Source organism: Chaetodon trifascialis, chromosome 2 (genome assembly GCF_039877785.1).
Source record: "Chaetodon trifascialis isolate fChaTrf1 chromosome 2, fChaTrf1.hap1, whole genome shotgun sequence".
Lineage (NCBI taxonomy): Eukaryota > Metazoa > Chordata > Actinopteri > Chaetodontiformes > Chaetodontidae > Chaetodon > Chaetodon trifascialis.
Genome location: NC_092057.1, coordinates 2,736,510 through 2,755,007, shown reverse-complemented (window position 1 = coordinate 2,755,007; position 18,498 = coordinate 2,736,510). Strand labels below are relative to the sequence as shown.

Below are 18,498 nucleotides of genomic sequence, written 5' to 3'. Positions count from 1 at the left end.
ACCTTTCATGCTGACGCTAATACTCTCTCTCCATTATGTGTCTGTGTCTCTCTCTGATAAACTGTGTTTTCATCCAGTTAACAGACAGCGACTATGAGGACGAGCAGCCCAAGCACTCCTTCGTCAACCACTATATGAGCGATCCCACCTACTACAACTCCTGGAAACGGCAGCCCAAAGGCCTGAAAGGGATTAGCACTCCTTTTGCCTACGAGGAGTGTGCCACTGCAGACACGGAGCCCTACTACCAGACCGTGGTCACCCAGCACAGCACAGGCGGCGCGTACACACCCACAGGACAGCCTGCACACACGCACGTCAACCCCAACACCAACCCGCCGGGGTCGCGCACCCCCGTGACGGGATTCTCCTCATTTGTTTGACTCTAGAGACAAAACCTGCACAAAGTGATACACACACGTACACACAATGAAGGAGGGGGGCCAGTGTGTGTTTGCACTCGAGGAGACAGAGCCGGCAGCTTCGGAGGAGAGGGGGGGGCGAGATGAGGAGACGTGGGACGGACTGGTGATGAAACAGCCCTTCATGCCCCAAAGAACTAAACCTCCACTTCTCACTCGCCTTCTCCCCTCGTTCACAAAGATCCTCACTGTGTCGACGAGTGTGTATGTTGCTCTCCTACTCTGTCACTGTGCTTACACACACAAACAAACACACACACACACGCACACACACCGGCGTATACCACCAGATATTCATGCCTATTCCAGAGACTCTCTAATGAGAGCTAAGAGGGATGACTACATGAGTCAGTCTGTGTAAATGTGGAGGAGAGAAGGCAGCCTCGAAGTGGTGGAAGCTGGAATTTCTGCACAACGCTTCTCTGTTTTCTGTAATTACACATAAGTGCACAAATACACACACATGCACTCGCTGACGCGCCATTTCAGCATCTCCCACTGGGAGAGAGGACCGTCAAGGTTGAGGAGAATTACTAAAAGACGGCACAGAAGGGAGCAGCTTTTGTTGACAGACTGGTTCGTGTACACAAACATGGAGCTGTCAGCTTTAAAATACCACCACACAGAGAAGAAAAAAATGACAATAATCACAGTTTTTCAACTTGATAAAGGACGGAGAGCGAGCGTGGGTGGGGTTCTTCTGAACTGAGAGCAGTGTGTGGTTTCAGGAAGTGATATGTGATATTTGGGGGTTGGGTTGGACTAAATGAAAACCATGTTTTTTACTGTCTACTGCCTGTTGTCAGCGCTCCTTACCGCAGCCTCCCAAGCCATAATGCTTGCACTGAGCCGAACCCCACGCATTTCATCTCGGTTCTGTTTGAAATTTTATTTTCTACAAGTTTGAGTGTGTGTGTTTGAGTGTGACACACAAGCATGTGTGTATAGGTAAATGGCTCTACGCGCAGTTCAGAAGCCTGATCATCAGTCTGTGTTGTTCATTGCTAAGCAAAGTGTGCCATTGTATGTACGTTTGTATTTTTAAGATGGATTTTGTACAGGGAAGCCCTTTTTACTTGTGTGCAGTTGTATGTAGTTTGGCCATGTTTGTGTTATTCAGAGCAAATAGTGAAACAGCGCTGGAGCAAGTCTTCAGCTCCACTGACCGCGAGAGGGAAAAGAAGCAGATTCTTAAAAAATACGTTTTCAGTGAGTGTGGAACAAGATCACAGGATATCTTAGAGAATCAGTCTTGTGATTGAACTTTGAGTCATCGGGCCCTCTGTCTGGACCCTGGCCTTATCTCCAGCAGCCAGGCGGGCACACACACACACACACGTACTTTGTACCTCTCTTTAATTGCAAACAAAGATCATCTGTAAGTTTCTGCTCATGTATAATTTAAAGATTCTCCTCCCAGCAGCCTCCCTCACTCTGTCACGCTTGTTTTGAGTCCCATACAGTGTGTGAATAAATGGTCATTGTTTAACCATGTGTCTTTTTGTTCTGTTTTAGTGCTGGGACAGTGAACATGTCTCTTTGGATCAGCCCCCACAACATTAACTGAATTAAAGATGCGCCTTAACATTTTGAAACTGCCTCAGTGACGCTGAACTGAACTGTCTCACTGAACTTTCTTAACCGGGCCTGTGAGCATTGTTTGTACATTTTATTCAAGTCGTAAAAGAGTAGTAGGATCAGAGCTTCATCAGCTGATTTCTATTCATTATGTCATTATATCTTGTATCTATCAGTGCTTCAGTGTTCTGCTCAGTGTTGAAGGGCCTGCGATGCCAAACTGATGGCAGCTGGTAGCTGAATTCTTCAACAATTATGAAAGAGACAGTTCAGCTGAATGTGATGGTGGTGTCACATGTTGTTAATGAAATGGTTGGTTCAGCCAAAACACAAGAAATATTTTCTCATGAAGTTATGCAGCCACGCAGACACACCCTCCAGTCCAAAAAAGTTTGGATGCTGTGCAATAAAAACAAAAACAGGATGTGATCATGTGCCAGGGGCGTACGCCCGCCCAGATTGACAGCTTGCCCGCCCAATCAAAAAAAAATAAATAAATAAATGATTTTCATAGTTATGTCCCATATTATGAAAAACTCACTTCTTTGGGTCTCTGGTGCTGCCACACACATACAAAGTGTGAAACAAGACCGTCCGCGCTTTTTTGAGTGAGATACGGATCTCTGTAAGCACCCTGCCTGCAGCTCCCACACCAGCTCCCACACCAGCTCCCACACAGGCCGTTTGAATTCGGCGCTCGGTGTCTCTCCACCCAGCGCCACCTTCCCACAGATCCGCTGTTAGGTTATCGAAAGCACTGTGCTATGAATCATGTCCAGGTTGTTCTGTTATTGGCTGTAAAGAGGAGCACAAATCGCTCCATCGGCTCCCAGCCGACAGAAGAGCACCGAGGATTGAATTCATTTTTCAAGGCATGGAGGTGCATGCCATGAACTCTTTTTGGAGTTTAAAATATAGATATTCATGAATAGTAAAGGTGCATAAACTGCGTTCACATGTTTCCTCCACTCCAGCCATCCATTTCGTTCGTGTCAGACAAGACGATTTCTCTTCCTTCCTTCAAACTCCATTTAAACTGCATGTTTAACAGCCCAGTTTAATAATAATAATAATAATAATAATCGGGGATTATTCCCCAAACCCCCTATTAGGTAGGTGCTGAACACTTTCTACCGTAACACAGTAGTGATGTGTCGGTCGTGTGTTGGTTTGAAGTGAACGATTGGAGCCAGAGAGCGAGCCGCTTTGGGCTTTTTTTTGTTTTGTTTTGTTTTCATTTTTTCTCGACTTTTTTCTGTTCAAGCCGCACGTGATTGGTCAAATACTTGATGTGTGGTGGCTTCAGTGTGTGTGCACACACACCCTATCAATTTTGGCGAAGTGGTGATCAGGCCCGCCCAGACTTAATCCACGCCCGCCCATCTATTGTCGTGGAAGGTGAAGGCCGAATGTACAATCCACAACAGGCCAGAAACAGTCAAACTCAGCTGTCTGAGGAAAAAGTGCTCAAAAAGGATCTGCAGGAGTCAGGGTCCGAGAAGCAAACACTTTATTGCCATGACAACAAAGGGTGAGCTATCCAGAAACACACAGGGTGTAAATCTGAAGACGTCTCTGCTCACAATGGTCAGTGCTCCGTCTTTTATACAGTTCTGCTGAAGGTATTCCCGTCCCTGGGGCAGCTTTTCTTTTTTCTAGGCTCTTCTATTTTTTTACACCATTAGGTACTTTTCAGCTGCTGTCTCCTCTCTTCTCCTCTCTATTCCTCTAAATTTACACCATTAGTTTTGACTTTTTCATGGGCTCCATTTTTAAAAATAACATCAAATTAAGGACATATCACAGAGAGAGTGTATTAAAAACATAGCAAAGTATATTGAATCATCCCAAACCATCATTCGTTAAAGCACAGTGAATCATAGTTGTGATTATAAGACCGTTCAGTTCTTTTATGATCATAACAAATATTCAAACATGGATTAAATACAGTAAGGTTATGTAAGGACACGTAGGGTTATATTAGGTCACAACAACCCTGGTCTGAAACTGGTCAGGACCGGCTAAAACAGCTGCAGAGACACCTGCAAGGCCATGGAAAGCCCCAAAGATTCATGATACAGGTGCCCTGCCCATATCTTATCTTATCTTAATCTCAGCTGCACGGTGTCATTGTTGCACAGCATCATCACTGCACAGCAGCCTCTCTGCTTATGTTTGCACCATGTCGTCTTGACCTTTTATGTGCTCCTTCTTTACTCAAGTAATCAAGTGATCAATTTCTACCATCATATCAAGCTCCACGGAGCTGCTACTATTGTCTACCATTAGTTACAGTGTTATACTTAATTCTTCACGTCTGTTAGAAAAAATTATACTACACTATCACGTTCTGCATCCACCACTGTCATGTGCTAATCCTGTCTGACATAAACTCAACTGAAAACAGCGAAAAAGACAATATATTTAATGTTTGACCTCTTCAGCTTCATTGATGAGATGATTCTGTAAATATCTGCTTATTCTGAATCTGACGCAGCAACATGTTTCAAACAGGTTGGGACAGGAGCAGCAGAAGAGTGGGACAGTGGTGGAAAGCTTTGCTTTGTTTGCAAACGATTTTATTTATGTTCTGCACAGCGTCCCAGCTTTTTGGAAACAGAGTAGTTTTGGTTTTATTTGTCCAGATTTTGAGATATTGTCTCTGAGATTTCTACCTCCACTCGAACACAATGGAGGTAAATGAAATTTTGTTTCTGATTCTCAAAGTATTCAAACATTTTGCTTAAACAATTCAGCAGTATGTGTGTGTGTTTCCAGAATCAATTCACTTGAATTGTCCTCAGAGGACAGTTGACTGTGCAGCAGTGAAACACACGAAGCACAGAAATACATCATATGAATTCAAAAGAGAAATGCGTTGAACAAAAAAAGCAGAGTACTCGAGTGAAAACAGTGTAAAAATCTGTTAAATTATGAACGAAATGAAATTTTAAATCAGATTATTTAGAATTTAGATTCTTCTATGTCATTTGGGTCATTTGACCCTATAAAATATTCATTATGGATATGAACTGGATGATCAAAGACACACTGCTCTCGCTGGTGAAGACTGTAAATGTGGTCTGAGCAGCTCACAGTCGAAGAAACTGACACTGTGTTCATGTGTTATTAAATGTTCATACACAGGCCTTTTCGTTTCACCCCCAAATCCTAGTAAATATTTTTGTAATCTGTAATTAATGGTATGCAATCTGATTATATAAACCACATTTCCTTATTTTCATTCTGCCTATAGAAAACCTGTGATACCACCATACACGAGTGTTAGTGAGAACACAAGATTTCTCCTCCTCAGACCCTGATGATGAGGGAAACATTTGACTCGTTAGTTTGCCATAACGAGCCTATAAAATCCAATGCATTTATCACAGTCCATTAAACTACCCAGCACTGTATATGATTCAAATTACAGTAGCTCTACCTCAAGCAGGAGCAATGTGGAAATAATACTACAATTCAACGCATCAGTAATTTAGTTTTGAAACTTTCATTTTGCTGATACAACTTACTTGTAATCAAGTATTTTATCATAGTATTATAGCTTTTATTGAAGTAAAAGATCTAAATACTTGGCGGTTAACAACAACTAATGTGAAGTAGGCTAATATAGTGGAATATAACAGTACATTTACTCAAGCACTGTACTTGAGGACAATGATGAAGTGCTGTATGTCACTTATGCATTTATTTGACAGCTTATTACTTTGCAGGGCTTTTTTTACTATGAAAATATTATTATTAATTATTAGAAAACATTACTAATAAAGTACCCAATATTAATGAAAAGTAGTTAAGATTTATATGCAATTACACATAGGGGGTACTCGTTCTTTTGAACTTTTAAGTATATTTTGATGTTAATACTGATGTATTTTTACTTGAGTAGAATTGCATGCAGTACTTCCACTTCAAATTTAGTACGTTCAAACTGTGATACTACTTCTAGGACTTGAAACGTTTGATGACCGCTGTCATGGGCCATCTGTCTCCCCGCCAGCAGGGGGCGCTGTGGGGCGGCGAACCAAACCCAGGGGGACTGTTGTGATGCCCGGAAGAAGGACAAAGAAGGACTGGCAGCATGGCGGATGTATTTTTCACTCCATCCTTTGCTATTTAGCGTTTTTGAGAACGGAAGATTAACTTTGACGGCTCTGACTCGTCGCGCCGCAGTGAGTCTCTTCAGATATCTGACCCCGCACGGCTCGGACCTGGAGCAGCCGTTAACGCCGCCGTCCGTCTGTCTGCGTCGTGACTTGTGACCCAGTTTGGTTTGGTGAGTTTGCGTCTCCTCCTCCTTGATTACTGCTCCATACTCCTCTCAGAGCTCCGTCTCTCCTCGGTCGCGGTGTGTTGTGTCCGCGCGCACGCAGATCCCGTCAGCCGTCAGTGTGACGGTGGCGACAGATGTCAGTCCGGTTCGTTCATGCAGTGAAATACGAGGTGAAAACGGTTAAACGTGACTGCGCCGCTTTCTGTGCAATTAGCTTCTGGTAGTCACAGTATCGACAAAACAGCGACTCAGTCTATGCTATTTTCTCTCAGATGACAGGATCCGTGCTAGAAACACAAGCCCCCCGACAGCAGCTGGACTTCCGCTGTGAAACAACAAACATCTGCAATCCCAGACCAGTCTAGGGGCCCCTTTAGGGCCCCCGATCCCCTGACAGGGCCTCAAGAACAACGTTATCTGCCAAAGATGCTGCCGCAGGTGCCGCCCCTCGTAGCAGTTGGTTGATTGCAGTCACGTGATGTTAAACTCAGGAAGTGAAAACCGTTATTAAAGAGATGAAGGGTGGCTAACTAAGAAAATAAACTATGTTGGTACTCACAGTAACGCCCAGCAGCTTCTCTTTGTTTTTGGCCTCAATGAGCATCTATTTCACACTAAATGCAGAAAAATATGCAAAAATAACAGATGCGCATCATCCCCGCAGTGTCTGCAGACATTTTTTGTTTTGTTAAATCGGCCTTGTAAGCGCAGGCATCGGCCGATGGTGATTATCTCAAAATGCCAGATATCATCCCAATTCATCTTCCACTAGACTTGGCTTCGGATGCTTTTCAACCTCGCCAACTTGTCTGTCCTCGTCCATTTTTCAACATGATACTGGTTTCTTCCAAAAGTTGTTTCTGCGACAGCCATTGATGGAGCCATTATGTTTTCAGGTCCAATCCTCATGAGCATGATATCTCAGGAAGGCCTGGAGGGAAGTTGTCCACATTTGGCAAAACATTCATTTGGACTGAAAAGTCAAAGATTAACGTCACTGTAACGTCATAAAACACGGGCCATAACTCAAGAATTTCTCATCACAAAATTTCAGATAAGTGTCTCATAATGATGGAAGTGATGGCAATTCATATCCCAAAGGTCAAAGGCCAACTTCATTGTGACACGATGAGGTTCTGTTAAAATCTTCTCACCATTATTCAACACCATACCTCAGATTGTGACCACATTTCTCATTTGTAGCTTTGCAGCAGCATAGGGCTGGGCGATATGGCTGAAAACTCTATTGCGATATAAGTGTTTTATATCGGTCGATATCGATAATTATTGATATTTTTTATGACCTATTTAAAATAAGGACAAGGAGAAAAATACATTCAATTTAAACATTTTTATTTTAAATTTAACCTTCCTCTGATTTTAATCCCCTCAGCTATCAAGGCAGAAAGGAAAGGAAATGTCAACACAACCATGGAAAACACTCAAATAATAAATGTAAAAAAAAGTGTAAAAATGTAAACAGAGAAACCTGAGAACTTTTTTTCTGCAGGTTTAGTGCAGAAAGTTCACAAGCTGATTCACCTTCTCCTGAATAAAATGTTTTCAGATATGTACAGTGTTTTGTAAACATAGCAGAAACTGAGGTGGACTTGACATCTGTAACATACAAACAAACAAACAAACAAGATAAACAGCACAGTAACACTGACTGAACTATAAAACCAGCCTAGACACATGAACAACTTTAGTCACTCTTCTTACTCTAAACATACATGAATTATTCAATTATATTTTTATTGCAAGTGTGTTGCAATCAGGCACTGAAGCAGATACCTCTGCATGGCGGTCAGCTGCTTGTGCGGTGGTGCTGCGGTTGGCGGACGTTGGCGAATACGGCTGCGCTCCAAAGAGTGAGCGCGGCTAAGGTGGTTAAACAAGTTTGTGGTATTTACCGGTCTTGGTGGGGACAAAAGTCTTGCATAAGTTACAGACCACATCGGTCTGACTACAGTCCGACTTATAAAATCCAAAAAACTCCGTACTGGCAAGCTGTCTTTCACTGTTTTATCAACAATTTCTTCGCTCGCTGCAGCGCTCACTTTCTATTTCTCATCTCACTCCTCGCAGAGCAACAAACACATGACAACGACACGGTGCAACCGAACCTTCAGGAATGTAGGATTTAGTTATTTAGCATTTGTTTTAGCTAGTTGCACCTAATATACTATGAGTGTATATTGTAGTACAACAGAAAAGCATTACATACAAAGGAACTGAGCCTGAAAACTAACTTGTGTTTGTTTCTTTCACACTTCTCCTAGGCTGACCTGAGTGGGGTGAAACATCATGATCCTGAACACGGACCAAAGAGGGTTTCTTCTTAATTCAGTGACTCTTATTGAGTCAAAGAGGAAATAAAATCAGCCTCAGGGCGGAAAAAACCCACCAAAAATAAACAATGGGTGAAGTGACTGTCGAAGTCGAGGAGGAAGTGACGAAACAGGACTTATCCTTTGAACCCCTCCCAGAGCCACTGCTGATAATCCTGTCCCCACCTCCACCTTTCTTACCTGTCCCTGGTGAACCGACCATGTTTTGGCGTAAGTGGCTCAAAGCATTTGAACACTACGTTGAAGCGCTCGGTGAAAACGAGCTCGTGGACTCCAGCAAGTGTGTGCTCTTACAGAACTGCCTTGGTCCAGAGGGCCAGCGTATCTACACAACACTGCTCCAGAGTGAAACCACGTATGCAGCAGCCATCTCAGTGCTGACGGTTTTCTTCAGCTCTGATCGCACCTCTCAGATGTACCGCCTTAAATTTCATCAGAGGGCTCAGATGCCCGGAGAGACTGTCGAGCAGTTTGTGTCTGCGTTAGAAGAACTGCTGAGGCCTTGCAGCTATGGAGACATACAAGACAAACTTATTCTGGATCAGCTCATTGAGAAAACAAACTGGCCACAACTCAAAGAGAGGCTGCTGCTGGAAAGGGAAACTCTGACCTTGGACAAGGCGTTAGTTATCAGTAAAGAGGTTGAATCTGCTTTAAACGAATCTGAACTGTTTGGTATTCATGAGGTCAGTGTGGATATTGGAGATGATTCAGACCCTCCTGTTCAAAGAAAGGCCAAAAGAGGACGGCCTCGGCGTGGGGAGAGGAGGGCGAAAAACAACACAAAACCACGCTCGACTAAAACTCCAACAAGATCATCTAGATACAAAGATAATTACTATTACGTCAATGACAAGCTGTATTACAGTGATAATGATGAAGATGGTGAGATCAATCTGGCTGATAATGGGGCACAGTGGATGGAAGACGAAGGCTGCGACAAAGGAAGTGATGGTGTCGATGATGATGATGATGATGAAAGTGAAGAGTATGTAATTTCTTCATCTAAACTAAAAGGCCCGTACTGTCCCATATGTACTGGCAGGCGCTTCAGAGATGCCAACAAGCTCGCCAGACACATGAGGACGCACACCAAGGAGAAACCGTTCCGCTGCCCCATCTGTGCAGTGACTTTCAGTCAGTCCTATCACACAACGCGACACCTGAGGAACCAGCACGGCGCAGGCCCGCACGTCTGCTCCACCTGTGGAGAAAGTTTAGGGAGCTTTGCAGAGCTGCAGAGTCACAAGAGGGCGCACACGTCACAAGTTCTGTCATGTCCCGTCTGTCATGAAAAATTCACAAACAGTGGTGCGTTTTTTGGTCATATCTTCTCACACGGCAAAGACCGGCCTGCCCAGACAGAGGTACAGAATCCCCAGCAAAGTGATGAGGTGAAAAAACAAGAAATAAGCCAAACACGTAACAAGGATAATCACAGGAGTGACGATTGCAACAATAATGCTGCTGACAATGGCGCTGACTCTGGTCATAGTGATTCTCAGGATAAAGGGTCTGAAGTTAGTGTTAAGGCCGAAGATAAGGACAGCGATGAAGCCAAATCTCAGGATGGAGGCAGTCAGGAAAAAAAAAGGAAAGGCCATTTCTGTCCTATTTGTGTCAACCGGCGCTTCAGAGGGCCAAACAAGCTCGCCAGGCACATGAGGACACACACAAAGGAGAAACCATTCAGCTGCCCAGTCTGCGCTATGACCTTCAGCCAGTCCTACCACATGACCCGACACCTGAGGAACCAGCACGACTTAGGCCAGTACATCTGCCCCAAATGTGGGAAGAGTTCAGGTAGCTGGCTGGAACTGAAAGCACACAAGAAGACTCATGCAGTGGAAGGCCTGACGTGCCTCACGTGTGACAAACAGTTCAAGGAGAAGGCCGCACTTGTGAGTCACCTTAAATTACACAAAAAGGTCCAGTCTAGCCCTCGAAGCCTCATTTGCGACGATTGCGGCAAAGTATTTGGTCGAATGTATCATTTGAAAAGGCACATTGTGACTCATCGCAAAGGATCGAACGGCGAGCATTACACATGCCCTGATTGTCAGAAGAATTTTGCCTTTCCAGAAGACCTCAACAAGCACCTGGAGATTCACGTGAAAGAAAACAATGGGACTTGCCCTAAATGCAACGAGACCTTCAGTAGTCCAGAAGAACTGGACTCGCACATGGGGGTTCATGACAAGTCTTACGCCTGCAACACCTGTGGGAAGAAGTTCAAGGTCGAGTATGCGCTGAAGAAGCACGAGCAAGGCCACCAGAATGAACAGTATTATTGTTCATTGTGCCGCAAACGCTTCATCAAGCTGTGTCACTACAAAAGGCACATAATGGTCCACAACAGACGGGAATCCAGATGTCCACACTGTGACAGCGTCTTTCTGCGGTTAACAGCTTTGAAGTATCACCTGCGGACTCACACAGAAGAAAGGCCGTACCAGTGCACCTGTTGCATTGAGACCTTTGAGGAGAAGGAAGATCTCGAGCAGCACTGCCTCAAACACAGGAAATTCAAGAGGGAGAGGCCGTACTCATGCACTCGGTGTGATTACGCTTTCTCCACGCTGATTGAGCTGACGGAACACATGAGCTCGCACGAGGGTGAGCAGCCGTTGAACTGCCCCGTCTGCGGCAAGACTTTCCTGAACAAGAACAAGCTGGAGAAGCACCTGAGCATCCACACAGGGGAGAGACCTCACCTCTGCTCCATCTGCGGCAACGGCTTCCCCTCAGCCGCCAGCCTCAAGTTACACGTCCACATCCACACCGGAGAGAAACCCTTCCAGTGTACGCAGTGCAGCAAGAGCTTCAGGTCATCCAGCGGCCTGCGGCTGCACGGCAGGCAGCACATGGAGGTGCGGCCCAGCTACGTGTGTCCCGAGTGCGGCAGAACTTACGGCCGCATGACGGAGCTGAAGATGCACCAGCGCTATCACACGGGGGATAAACCGTATGCGTGCACCTGCTGCAACAAACGCTTCATTAGCAAAGACAAACTGAACGTTCACATGAGGGTGCACACAGGGGAGAGACCGTACTCCTGCCCACACTGTGGACAGACATTTACACAGACCGGGGACAGAAACAGACACATCAGTAAATACCACTAGTTAGATACCGTTGTACTCAACTCATGTGAGGCTTTGGTTGTTGCTTTTGAATGATCGTGCTGGTGGTTTTGCATGTTTGTACGGTTAGGTAGCATTAACAATCGATTCAGATTCCTGTTGATTTACTGTTTGAGAAAGTAAAAGAAACCAAGATATGCTGAAAGCTAACAGATTTCAGTTGCCACGAACGCTAAATTGTCGTAAATCAGGAGGTAATGTGATTGTATTTGAAGAATAAAGATACTTGTAGAAAGAACTAAAATCCAAAACAACATAATGTAAGTTCTTCAAAGTCAACCAGAGTTCAGTCACCACCTCTCTGACACAGTATCAGCAAATATTATGGCATTACAAGTTTTACAAGGACTATGTAATGCTGGGGCTGGACATCACTTATTAACCAGCGCGGGCCTTGTTTAACGAGCCATGCTTTTCAAATGTTAAATGTCTAAACACAGGCAGTCTTAAAAGAATTGAGCAGAAATAAAACAGACCTAAGATTAACAAATTATCAAAGAGTAAGTAAAGAAGAATCTGTGCAAGCTTCCTGTAGTTGACAGTTTTCGATACTTGGTGCTAAACACATTTCATTTGGTACCAAATAAGTATTAGGGCCATGTTATTGGATTATTCTGGGATTTCTATTGTTCTGGTCACTGTCTAAATGATAACGTGTTACAGATTGGAAATTGTCGTTCTGTCTGTTTCTGAACCGATGATGATTCAGTGTTTAGGTTTGTGCTACTGCTTCTCGCAAAAATGACGTATAAGCAAACCATTAATGCGATCATTATTTTTGGAGTATGGATTGTACTTTTACACGAGTGACATGTAAAAACATGCACATGGTTCTTTGACATCAGAGCTTTTATGTTCCATAGTTTGCCTTGTAAGTTGGTCAAAAACAGGATATAACCATGGCCACTCGAATGACCCTAAACATTTCAGAGATCATGTCATGCTTTTGTTGTCCTCCTCTCCGCACTATGTTTGTCAGCGTATTATGTTTGCTCTGTTTCAGTTTCTGAAACATTTTTCTGTTGGCATCTCTGTAACCAAGCATTTCGTAACTGTGTTTAGAAAAGTGCCATAAAAATAAAACTATTATTCACAGCTAACACATGTAAGGAGGTTTATGAACACGTGTGTTAAAGGTAAACATGTAAACCACATCATTTTATTCACCTTCAGTGAAAGTGACCATCAACCAGGTGTAAACCCGTAATCATATCTATTAAGTATTTTATCAGTGTTAGATACTCAAAGCTGTGTCTATGATTGAGTGCCTTGATGCTAAATGGTCTTTTATAAATGTGTGTTGTCCCTCAGGGGGCCATTTCATTAAATTCAATCAATAAGCTTCACTGGCGTCAGTCTTAAGGTTAAATGGTTGCCTAAATTACACGCTACTGAATACAACAAACTTGTATATTTTCCCTGTAGACATGTTCACAGCAAGAAAACAATGGAACAAAGATAGCAAAGGTTCTTCCTTCAGTCCTGGCATACAGATAAATATGCTGCAGCCCCGAGATCTGTTTTAGTCATTTGGTGAATATAAGCCAAAGTTTTTGTTGTTGAAGAACTAGATGAAGAAAAAAAAATCCAAACTAATATGCTTGGGGGGGAAAAAACAAAAACAGAAGGTTATTTGTGAGAATGTGTTGTGTGTGAACAGGAAAAGGTAATTGAATTGATAAATGAGCAGGAGCTTAGGCAGTAAAAGTAATTGAAATCATGCCGTCCACATGAGGGTGCTATGTGGACAAAGATGATCCTGCTCTTACACACACACCATACAGCACCACAACAGTCCAAATAATATAAATAATTCCGAATTTTATCAAATATATTTATGCAAAATAAACAGTATCCAAGAAACAAAATAACATTTGATGGTTGCTATCTGAAATCGAGAATCATGTTGACCTGATTGAACGTTAAAATTCTGCTTCCATGTTTATGCATCAGTAATAATATTCCACAAACATAAAATCTAATAAGTCATCACCAACAGGCACTGTTCTGCAGTATAAGTATATTTAGCAGATAATACTTATAGTCTTTATTGGAGTAATATTTTATATGCAGAGCATTGTCTTGTAACACACTTTAAGGGAACATCCAGTCCGACAGGTGGTAGCACTCACCTGCAGCTAACGTTGCGTACGAAACTTTACAAACAGGAAGAAATGAGATGCAGTTAGCTTCAAGCAGCTTCGAATTAATGAAGAAAGTAGTCATCTGGACAATTTTTTGAGGTGACGTGGGTAATGTTGCCAAATTTATTGCCTTTGGTGATATTAAATTAACAAGCTTTCGTGTGTCTAAACGTTAATGCTGACGCTACGCGAGGCTAAAGCTCGATAGCTTTGTTGTGATAGCTCATTCTTAGCTTAGCTAACTTCTTTTCTAATGCTACAAGGGCTGGTTGTCAGCTGTTGTCTTATACGGATAGTTAAATTGACACCCTTTAAATTGTATTTGGTGTAATGTGGGAAACGGTGTTTCAGAATTAACCAAACAGAATAACACTCTCCCTACAACATATCAAAACAAGCAAGCAGCGTTAGCTTGCTAGCTTAATAATTCACTTTAATGCCAGACTCAGTGTGAAGCTAACAGTCAAATAAAAACAGTGTTTAGTTTTTAGTAAGTTGCCATAGCAAGAGCACTGCTGCTCTTTTCAAACAGAGGGCTAGGGTTAGGTGTAGTTATTATTCAGACTTTGTCATAACAGTAACCGGTTAAACTTCCAACCTTTTCAACCTACCACAACGCCTCACTCCTTATGGCTGCTTTAGGCTTTACTCCAGCCAGCGGCCAGGATGTTTTCAGCATTGAAACAACTCAACAATCCAGCTCAACATCCAGCAGTGCGCTCAGTGGTAGGGAGGCCAGGCAGTTCTACGAAAATTTAGTGGAAGATGTGAAAGGACAAGATGTGTCAAGAAGTCAAGAGGGCAGGGCAAGAGGGCAGCAGAATACACAGAGGAACAGAGAGTCCAGCAGACGAATGAGGAGGAGAGTCAGGGCTGCAGGGATGCAGCCGGCGCAAGCCGACTCTGTGGTGCAAAGAGGGATGAGTGGTGAAAGTGAAGACAACCGAAGAAGCGAGACAAGTAACTCAGAAAGGTCCATGGAGCTCATGGGGCTGAGGTTGCTTCGCTGTGCCCACGAGGGGGACATTTCCAGCCTCAAAGACCTGCTCTCAAAGGGGGTCGACATCAACTTTCAGGTACAACACGTACAGCTCTGAGTGTTTTCATGTCAGGGAATATTTTATTTGTATTTGTTTCAGTATTGATGATCTCTCGTCTAGGACACTTACTTCTGGACAGCAATAATGTGTGCAAGCTGGTCTGGACAAAGAGCGGCGGTGAGGCTGCTGCTGCAACATGGAGCAGCCTGGGTTGGAGTGGTTGATACACAGGGCAGGGATGCCAAAGATCTGGCCCTGGAAGGTATCAGCTGCCTCTCTTATTAGTAACTAAATTCTGTGTTTGTGTGCACAGTTGAACTCATTCATATCTGTTTTTCCCCCAGCTGGCCACAGTGAGGTGTTGGAGGAGTTGGAGAGCTATGGGAGAAGTACACAGAGAAACACACAGTCTGAAAGCAGGTTAGCACACTCTTAAAATTCATACAGTTTAAACGAAATTTAATCAAACTTATTCATTTGAAATATCAGAAACATAAATATGGATCCTTCTTACAACTAAAAAATTGGAATTCGCTAGGTGCCATTTTCAATTGGAATATGACATTTCACAAACTGTCTGTCAAAATTTGATTCGATATGCATGAGTGGGACCTTTTACAGTTCAAAAATGTGTTTGTCAGTGCTTTCTGACATCAAAACTATGCAACTGGCATTGCTGCAATTTCTTGTTAACAGTCAGCTGACATACATGCTGATGCCAAGTTGAAGGTTACATTTACACTCAGGGAAAACACACGTTTTCATGCAGTTTGGCCTCTCATTTACACGCAAACAGAGTTTTTTCACGGAAAACGATCATTTTTAAAAACTCCGGCCGAAGTGGAGATTCCTGAAAACGGCGGTTATGTGTTGCCGTCTAAACAGGGTTAAACGGCGTTTTAGAAATGTCACGACATGTGACTGAAAATACTTAACGTCATGTAAACTATGTTTACACTCACGCCCATAGGTTTGGTATAGTTATGATGCGCTCGACGGCGTGTTTATCCGGGTTCATCAAAACAACATTTTTGAAAACAATGTTGTGTGCACGATGTTATTTTTATAAACGGAGGGGCTAAAATATCCGTTCTCCAAAATACCGTGCTACGTGTAAACATAGGAAAAGACAGGAGTTGGCCTTTGGAGCAACAGTGACACTGAAACAGTATTGGACAAAGCAGGACAAATTCAGTGATGGGCATTACAAATCAAAAAAAGATGAGTTACCACAAACAACAGTTAGGCCAAAGGTCTATATGAATCGCTGGTGAAAGAGAAAAATTAAAGGCTTATATGAACATCTAGGTGTTTTTTACTTATTCTTTCTGATTACACCTCTGCTCAGTCTGACAGTGGGTGGCGCTATGATGACAATAACATGAGGTCACCTGACTCCATAGGTCTGACAAAATGCTTGATGTAACAATGTCAGTGAAACTGTAATGGAGCTGTGCCATAGTGGCTGCAACGAGCAACAGGCTGCGCAACTGTAACCAACTGTCGCTGGCACGCAAATACACATGGGATAAACTAAAGTTAATTAATATCCACCTTGACAGCATATTGGATCTGGCCAGACTAAATATTTGCACCCTAACAGTCAACATCAAATCAAATGAAAGGCATATTAAAATGATTTATCTCAACTCAGTGGGATATTTCATGATTTCATTTCCTGCAAATATACACAAATTCATTTTTGCATAGATAAGTAACTGATATACTTGAGGAGCTCCATATACACATTTACTAATGTATGACACATAATGGTGCAGTCTCAAGCGCATTTGCCCTAATGTCAACATCTGTCGTGTTAACAATAATCACATGCTCGTATGAGTCCACTGAAAATGAAACTGTTTTTTCTTGCTGTAAGCGATCCTCCTGTTCATACTGGCCATTGAGATATCGCTTCCTAATGCTAAGGCAAATAAAAACGTAATGCAATCATTTGCAAACGAACCCGGTTTTACAACGTCTCCTAGTCCATGTACTAATATCCTTTGTACAATCATGTGTTCACAAAGTGGTGAACCTCGCTCCATCCTCGCTTGTGAACAACAGCATTTCGAGGATGCCCCTTTCATCCCCAATTGTGATGCTGTCACCTGTGGCTGAAAACACAGTATGTTTGGAATAGCCACGCTTGATTGATCTCAAACTGTATTGACTTCAGATAAACTGTGGCGACTGTAGATTTAGCCTCCCATCAGGAATAACATGAGGAAGTCATTTTTTATGTTACTGTACGTGTGACCTTACTTGAAAATTGTGAATCTGCTTCTTTAAAATTCCTCTTCTCACCAAGATTGTCTCATTTTCAATTTGTCCTCAGTGCTGCTCAGCCTCGGTGGTGCGATGTGTGTTGTAACAAGTACAGCAGCAGCCTGTCATCGCATCTCTCCTCCACTCTACATCAGTTCAGTTTGCAGCATCCTCCGCCCACCCCTTACTACTGCCTCCCCCCGTCCAGCAACAGCTACAAGATGATGGTTCGGTGCGGTTGGAAACCAGGGGCCGGGCTGGGGCCAGAGGGTGAGGGGCCGAAACAACCGGTGTCAACTGTCCTGAAGAGAGACCAGAAGGGCCTGGGGTATGGACAGATGAAAAGAGCCAAAGTAACTCACTTCCAAGCAAGGGATCATGACGCAGTGAAACCACCATCCAAGGAGAAAGACGATAGAGGTGGGAAAGGACAGGGGAAGGAAGAAAGAAGGAGAAAAGAGCAAAGAGATAAGAACTGGGAAAGAGATTTTCGGGCCTCTTTTTATCTTTGACTTCTGCTCACAGTGACTTTTCCTCACACCCTCCCTCATATCGTGCACCTCTTAAACATTAACCGGATGTAGCACAAAGACAAGCTGTACCTGTTGTTTGCCTCTTTTTTTCTTTATTGAGAGCAATACATAATATTACAGACAATGTTACGTCTAACATCTCTTCTTTATTTCTCTTTTTATTCACACAGGGTGAACAGACAAATAAAAAAAAAATTATGATAAAATAAACGAATAAAACAGCTCAAAACAAAAGAAAGGAAGGGGAGAAACCGAAAGAAATGAGCAGAGAGAGGACAGAGGGGCAGTGTCGCCTGGGGGCAGTGTTTCCAAAGGATTGCAGTCATCAATAAAACATTGCCATCTAATTAAACAAATTGCAGGGATTTCCTTATCTGGAGTGCTGGATTTCTTCCAGTTTGATAAGGGACATGTCACGGATGGCTGATATGGCAGATGTGTGTACTAGTAGGTGAGACAGTACCTGGAATTGTTACACAGGGAGAGTTCACTGTGTAGTTACATAATGCTGTGTACAAACTACACAATATTGACAACAAACGTTTGCACCATTACTGCTGTTGCCCAAGAGAAATTAGCAAGGTAAAGGCTATTTTGTCCAAGTGCTTCAATTAAACTGTCCAAATCTCATCAAATAAAAGCATTGCCAGGGCAAATATCAAGGTGTTTGTAAAGCTGCTGGGAGGTGTTTTCCCAAGGAACATAATTAAATACCTTTACCGTACCTC

General features: G+C 43.1%; 3 protein-coding genes across 4 annotated transcripts in view; all 3 read left to right on the top strand.

Annotated features, from left to right (window-relative positions):
- Positions 1-2,055, top strand: part of sdk1b (sidekick cell adhesion molecule 1b) — a 234,843-nt gene extending 232,788 nt beyond the window's left edge. For both annotated transcript variants that reach the window (XM_070981407.1, XM_070981414.1), the window contains exon 46: positions 78-2,055. In XM_070981407.1, coding sequence (XP_070837508.1) covers positions 78-383 — 306 coding nt within the window. In that variant the 3' untranslated portion in view covers positions 384-2,055. The remainder of the gene's footprint in view (positions 1-77) is intronic.
- Positions 2,056-6,055: 4,000 nt separating this feature from the next.
- On the top strand, positions 6,056-12,885 carry LOC139347894 (zinc finger protein 420-like). Its single transcript, XM_070987747.1, has 2 exons — positions 6,056-6,294; positions 8,574-12,885. Exon 2 carries the CDS (start codon positions 8,711-8,713, stop codon positions 11,765-11,767), a length of 3,057 nt encoding a protein of 1,018 aa, XP_070843848.1. The 5' UTR covers positions 6,056-6,294; positions 8,574-8,710; the 3' UTR covers positions 11,768-12,885.
- A 1,040-nt stretch (positions 12,886-13,925) lies between these two features.
- On the top strand, positions 13,926-18,498 carry gpank1 (G patch domain and ankyrin repeats 1). Its single transcript, XM_070980635.1, has 4 exons — positions 13,926-15,005; positions 15,090-15,231; positions 15,314-15,389; positions 17,308-18,498. The coding sequence occupies exons 1-4, from the start codon at positions 14,559-14,561 to the stop codon at positions 17,747-17,749; spliced, it is 1,107 nt and encodes a 368-aa protein (XP_070836736.1). The 5' UTR covers positions 13,926-14,558; the 3' UTR covers positions 17,750-18,498.

Bases quoted from the DNA above. Each gene is read 5' to 3' on its own strand.
- LOC139347894 (XM_070987747.1), top strand. From the start codon at position 8,711: ATGGGTGAAGTGACTGTCGAAGTCGAGGAGGAAGTGACGAAACAGGAC.
- gpank1 (XM_070980635.1), top strand. From the start codon at position 14,559: ATGGCTGCTTTAGGCTTTACTCCAGCCAGCGGCCAGGATGTTTTCAGC. The intron at 15,006-15,089 runs GTACAACACGTA...TCTCTCGTCTAG, and splicing joins GGGTCGACATCAACTTTCAG to GACACTTACTTCTGGACAGC. The intron at 15,232-15,313 runs GTATCAGCTGCC...TTTTTCCCCCAG, and splicing joins CAAAGATCTGGCCCTGGAAG to CTGGCCACAGTGAGGTGTTG.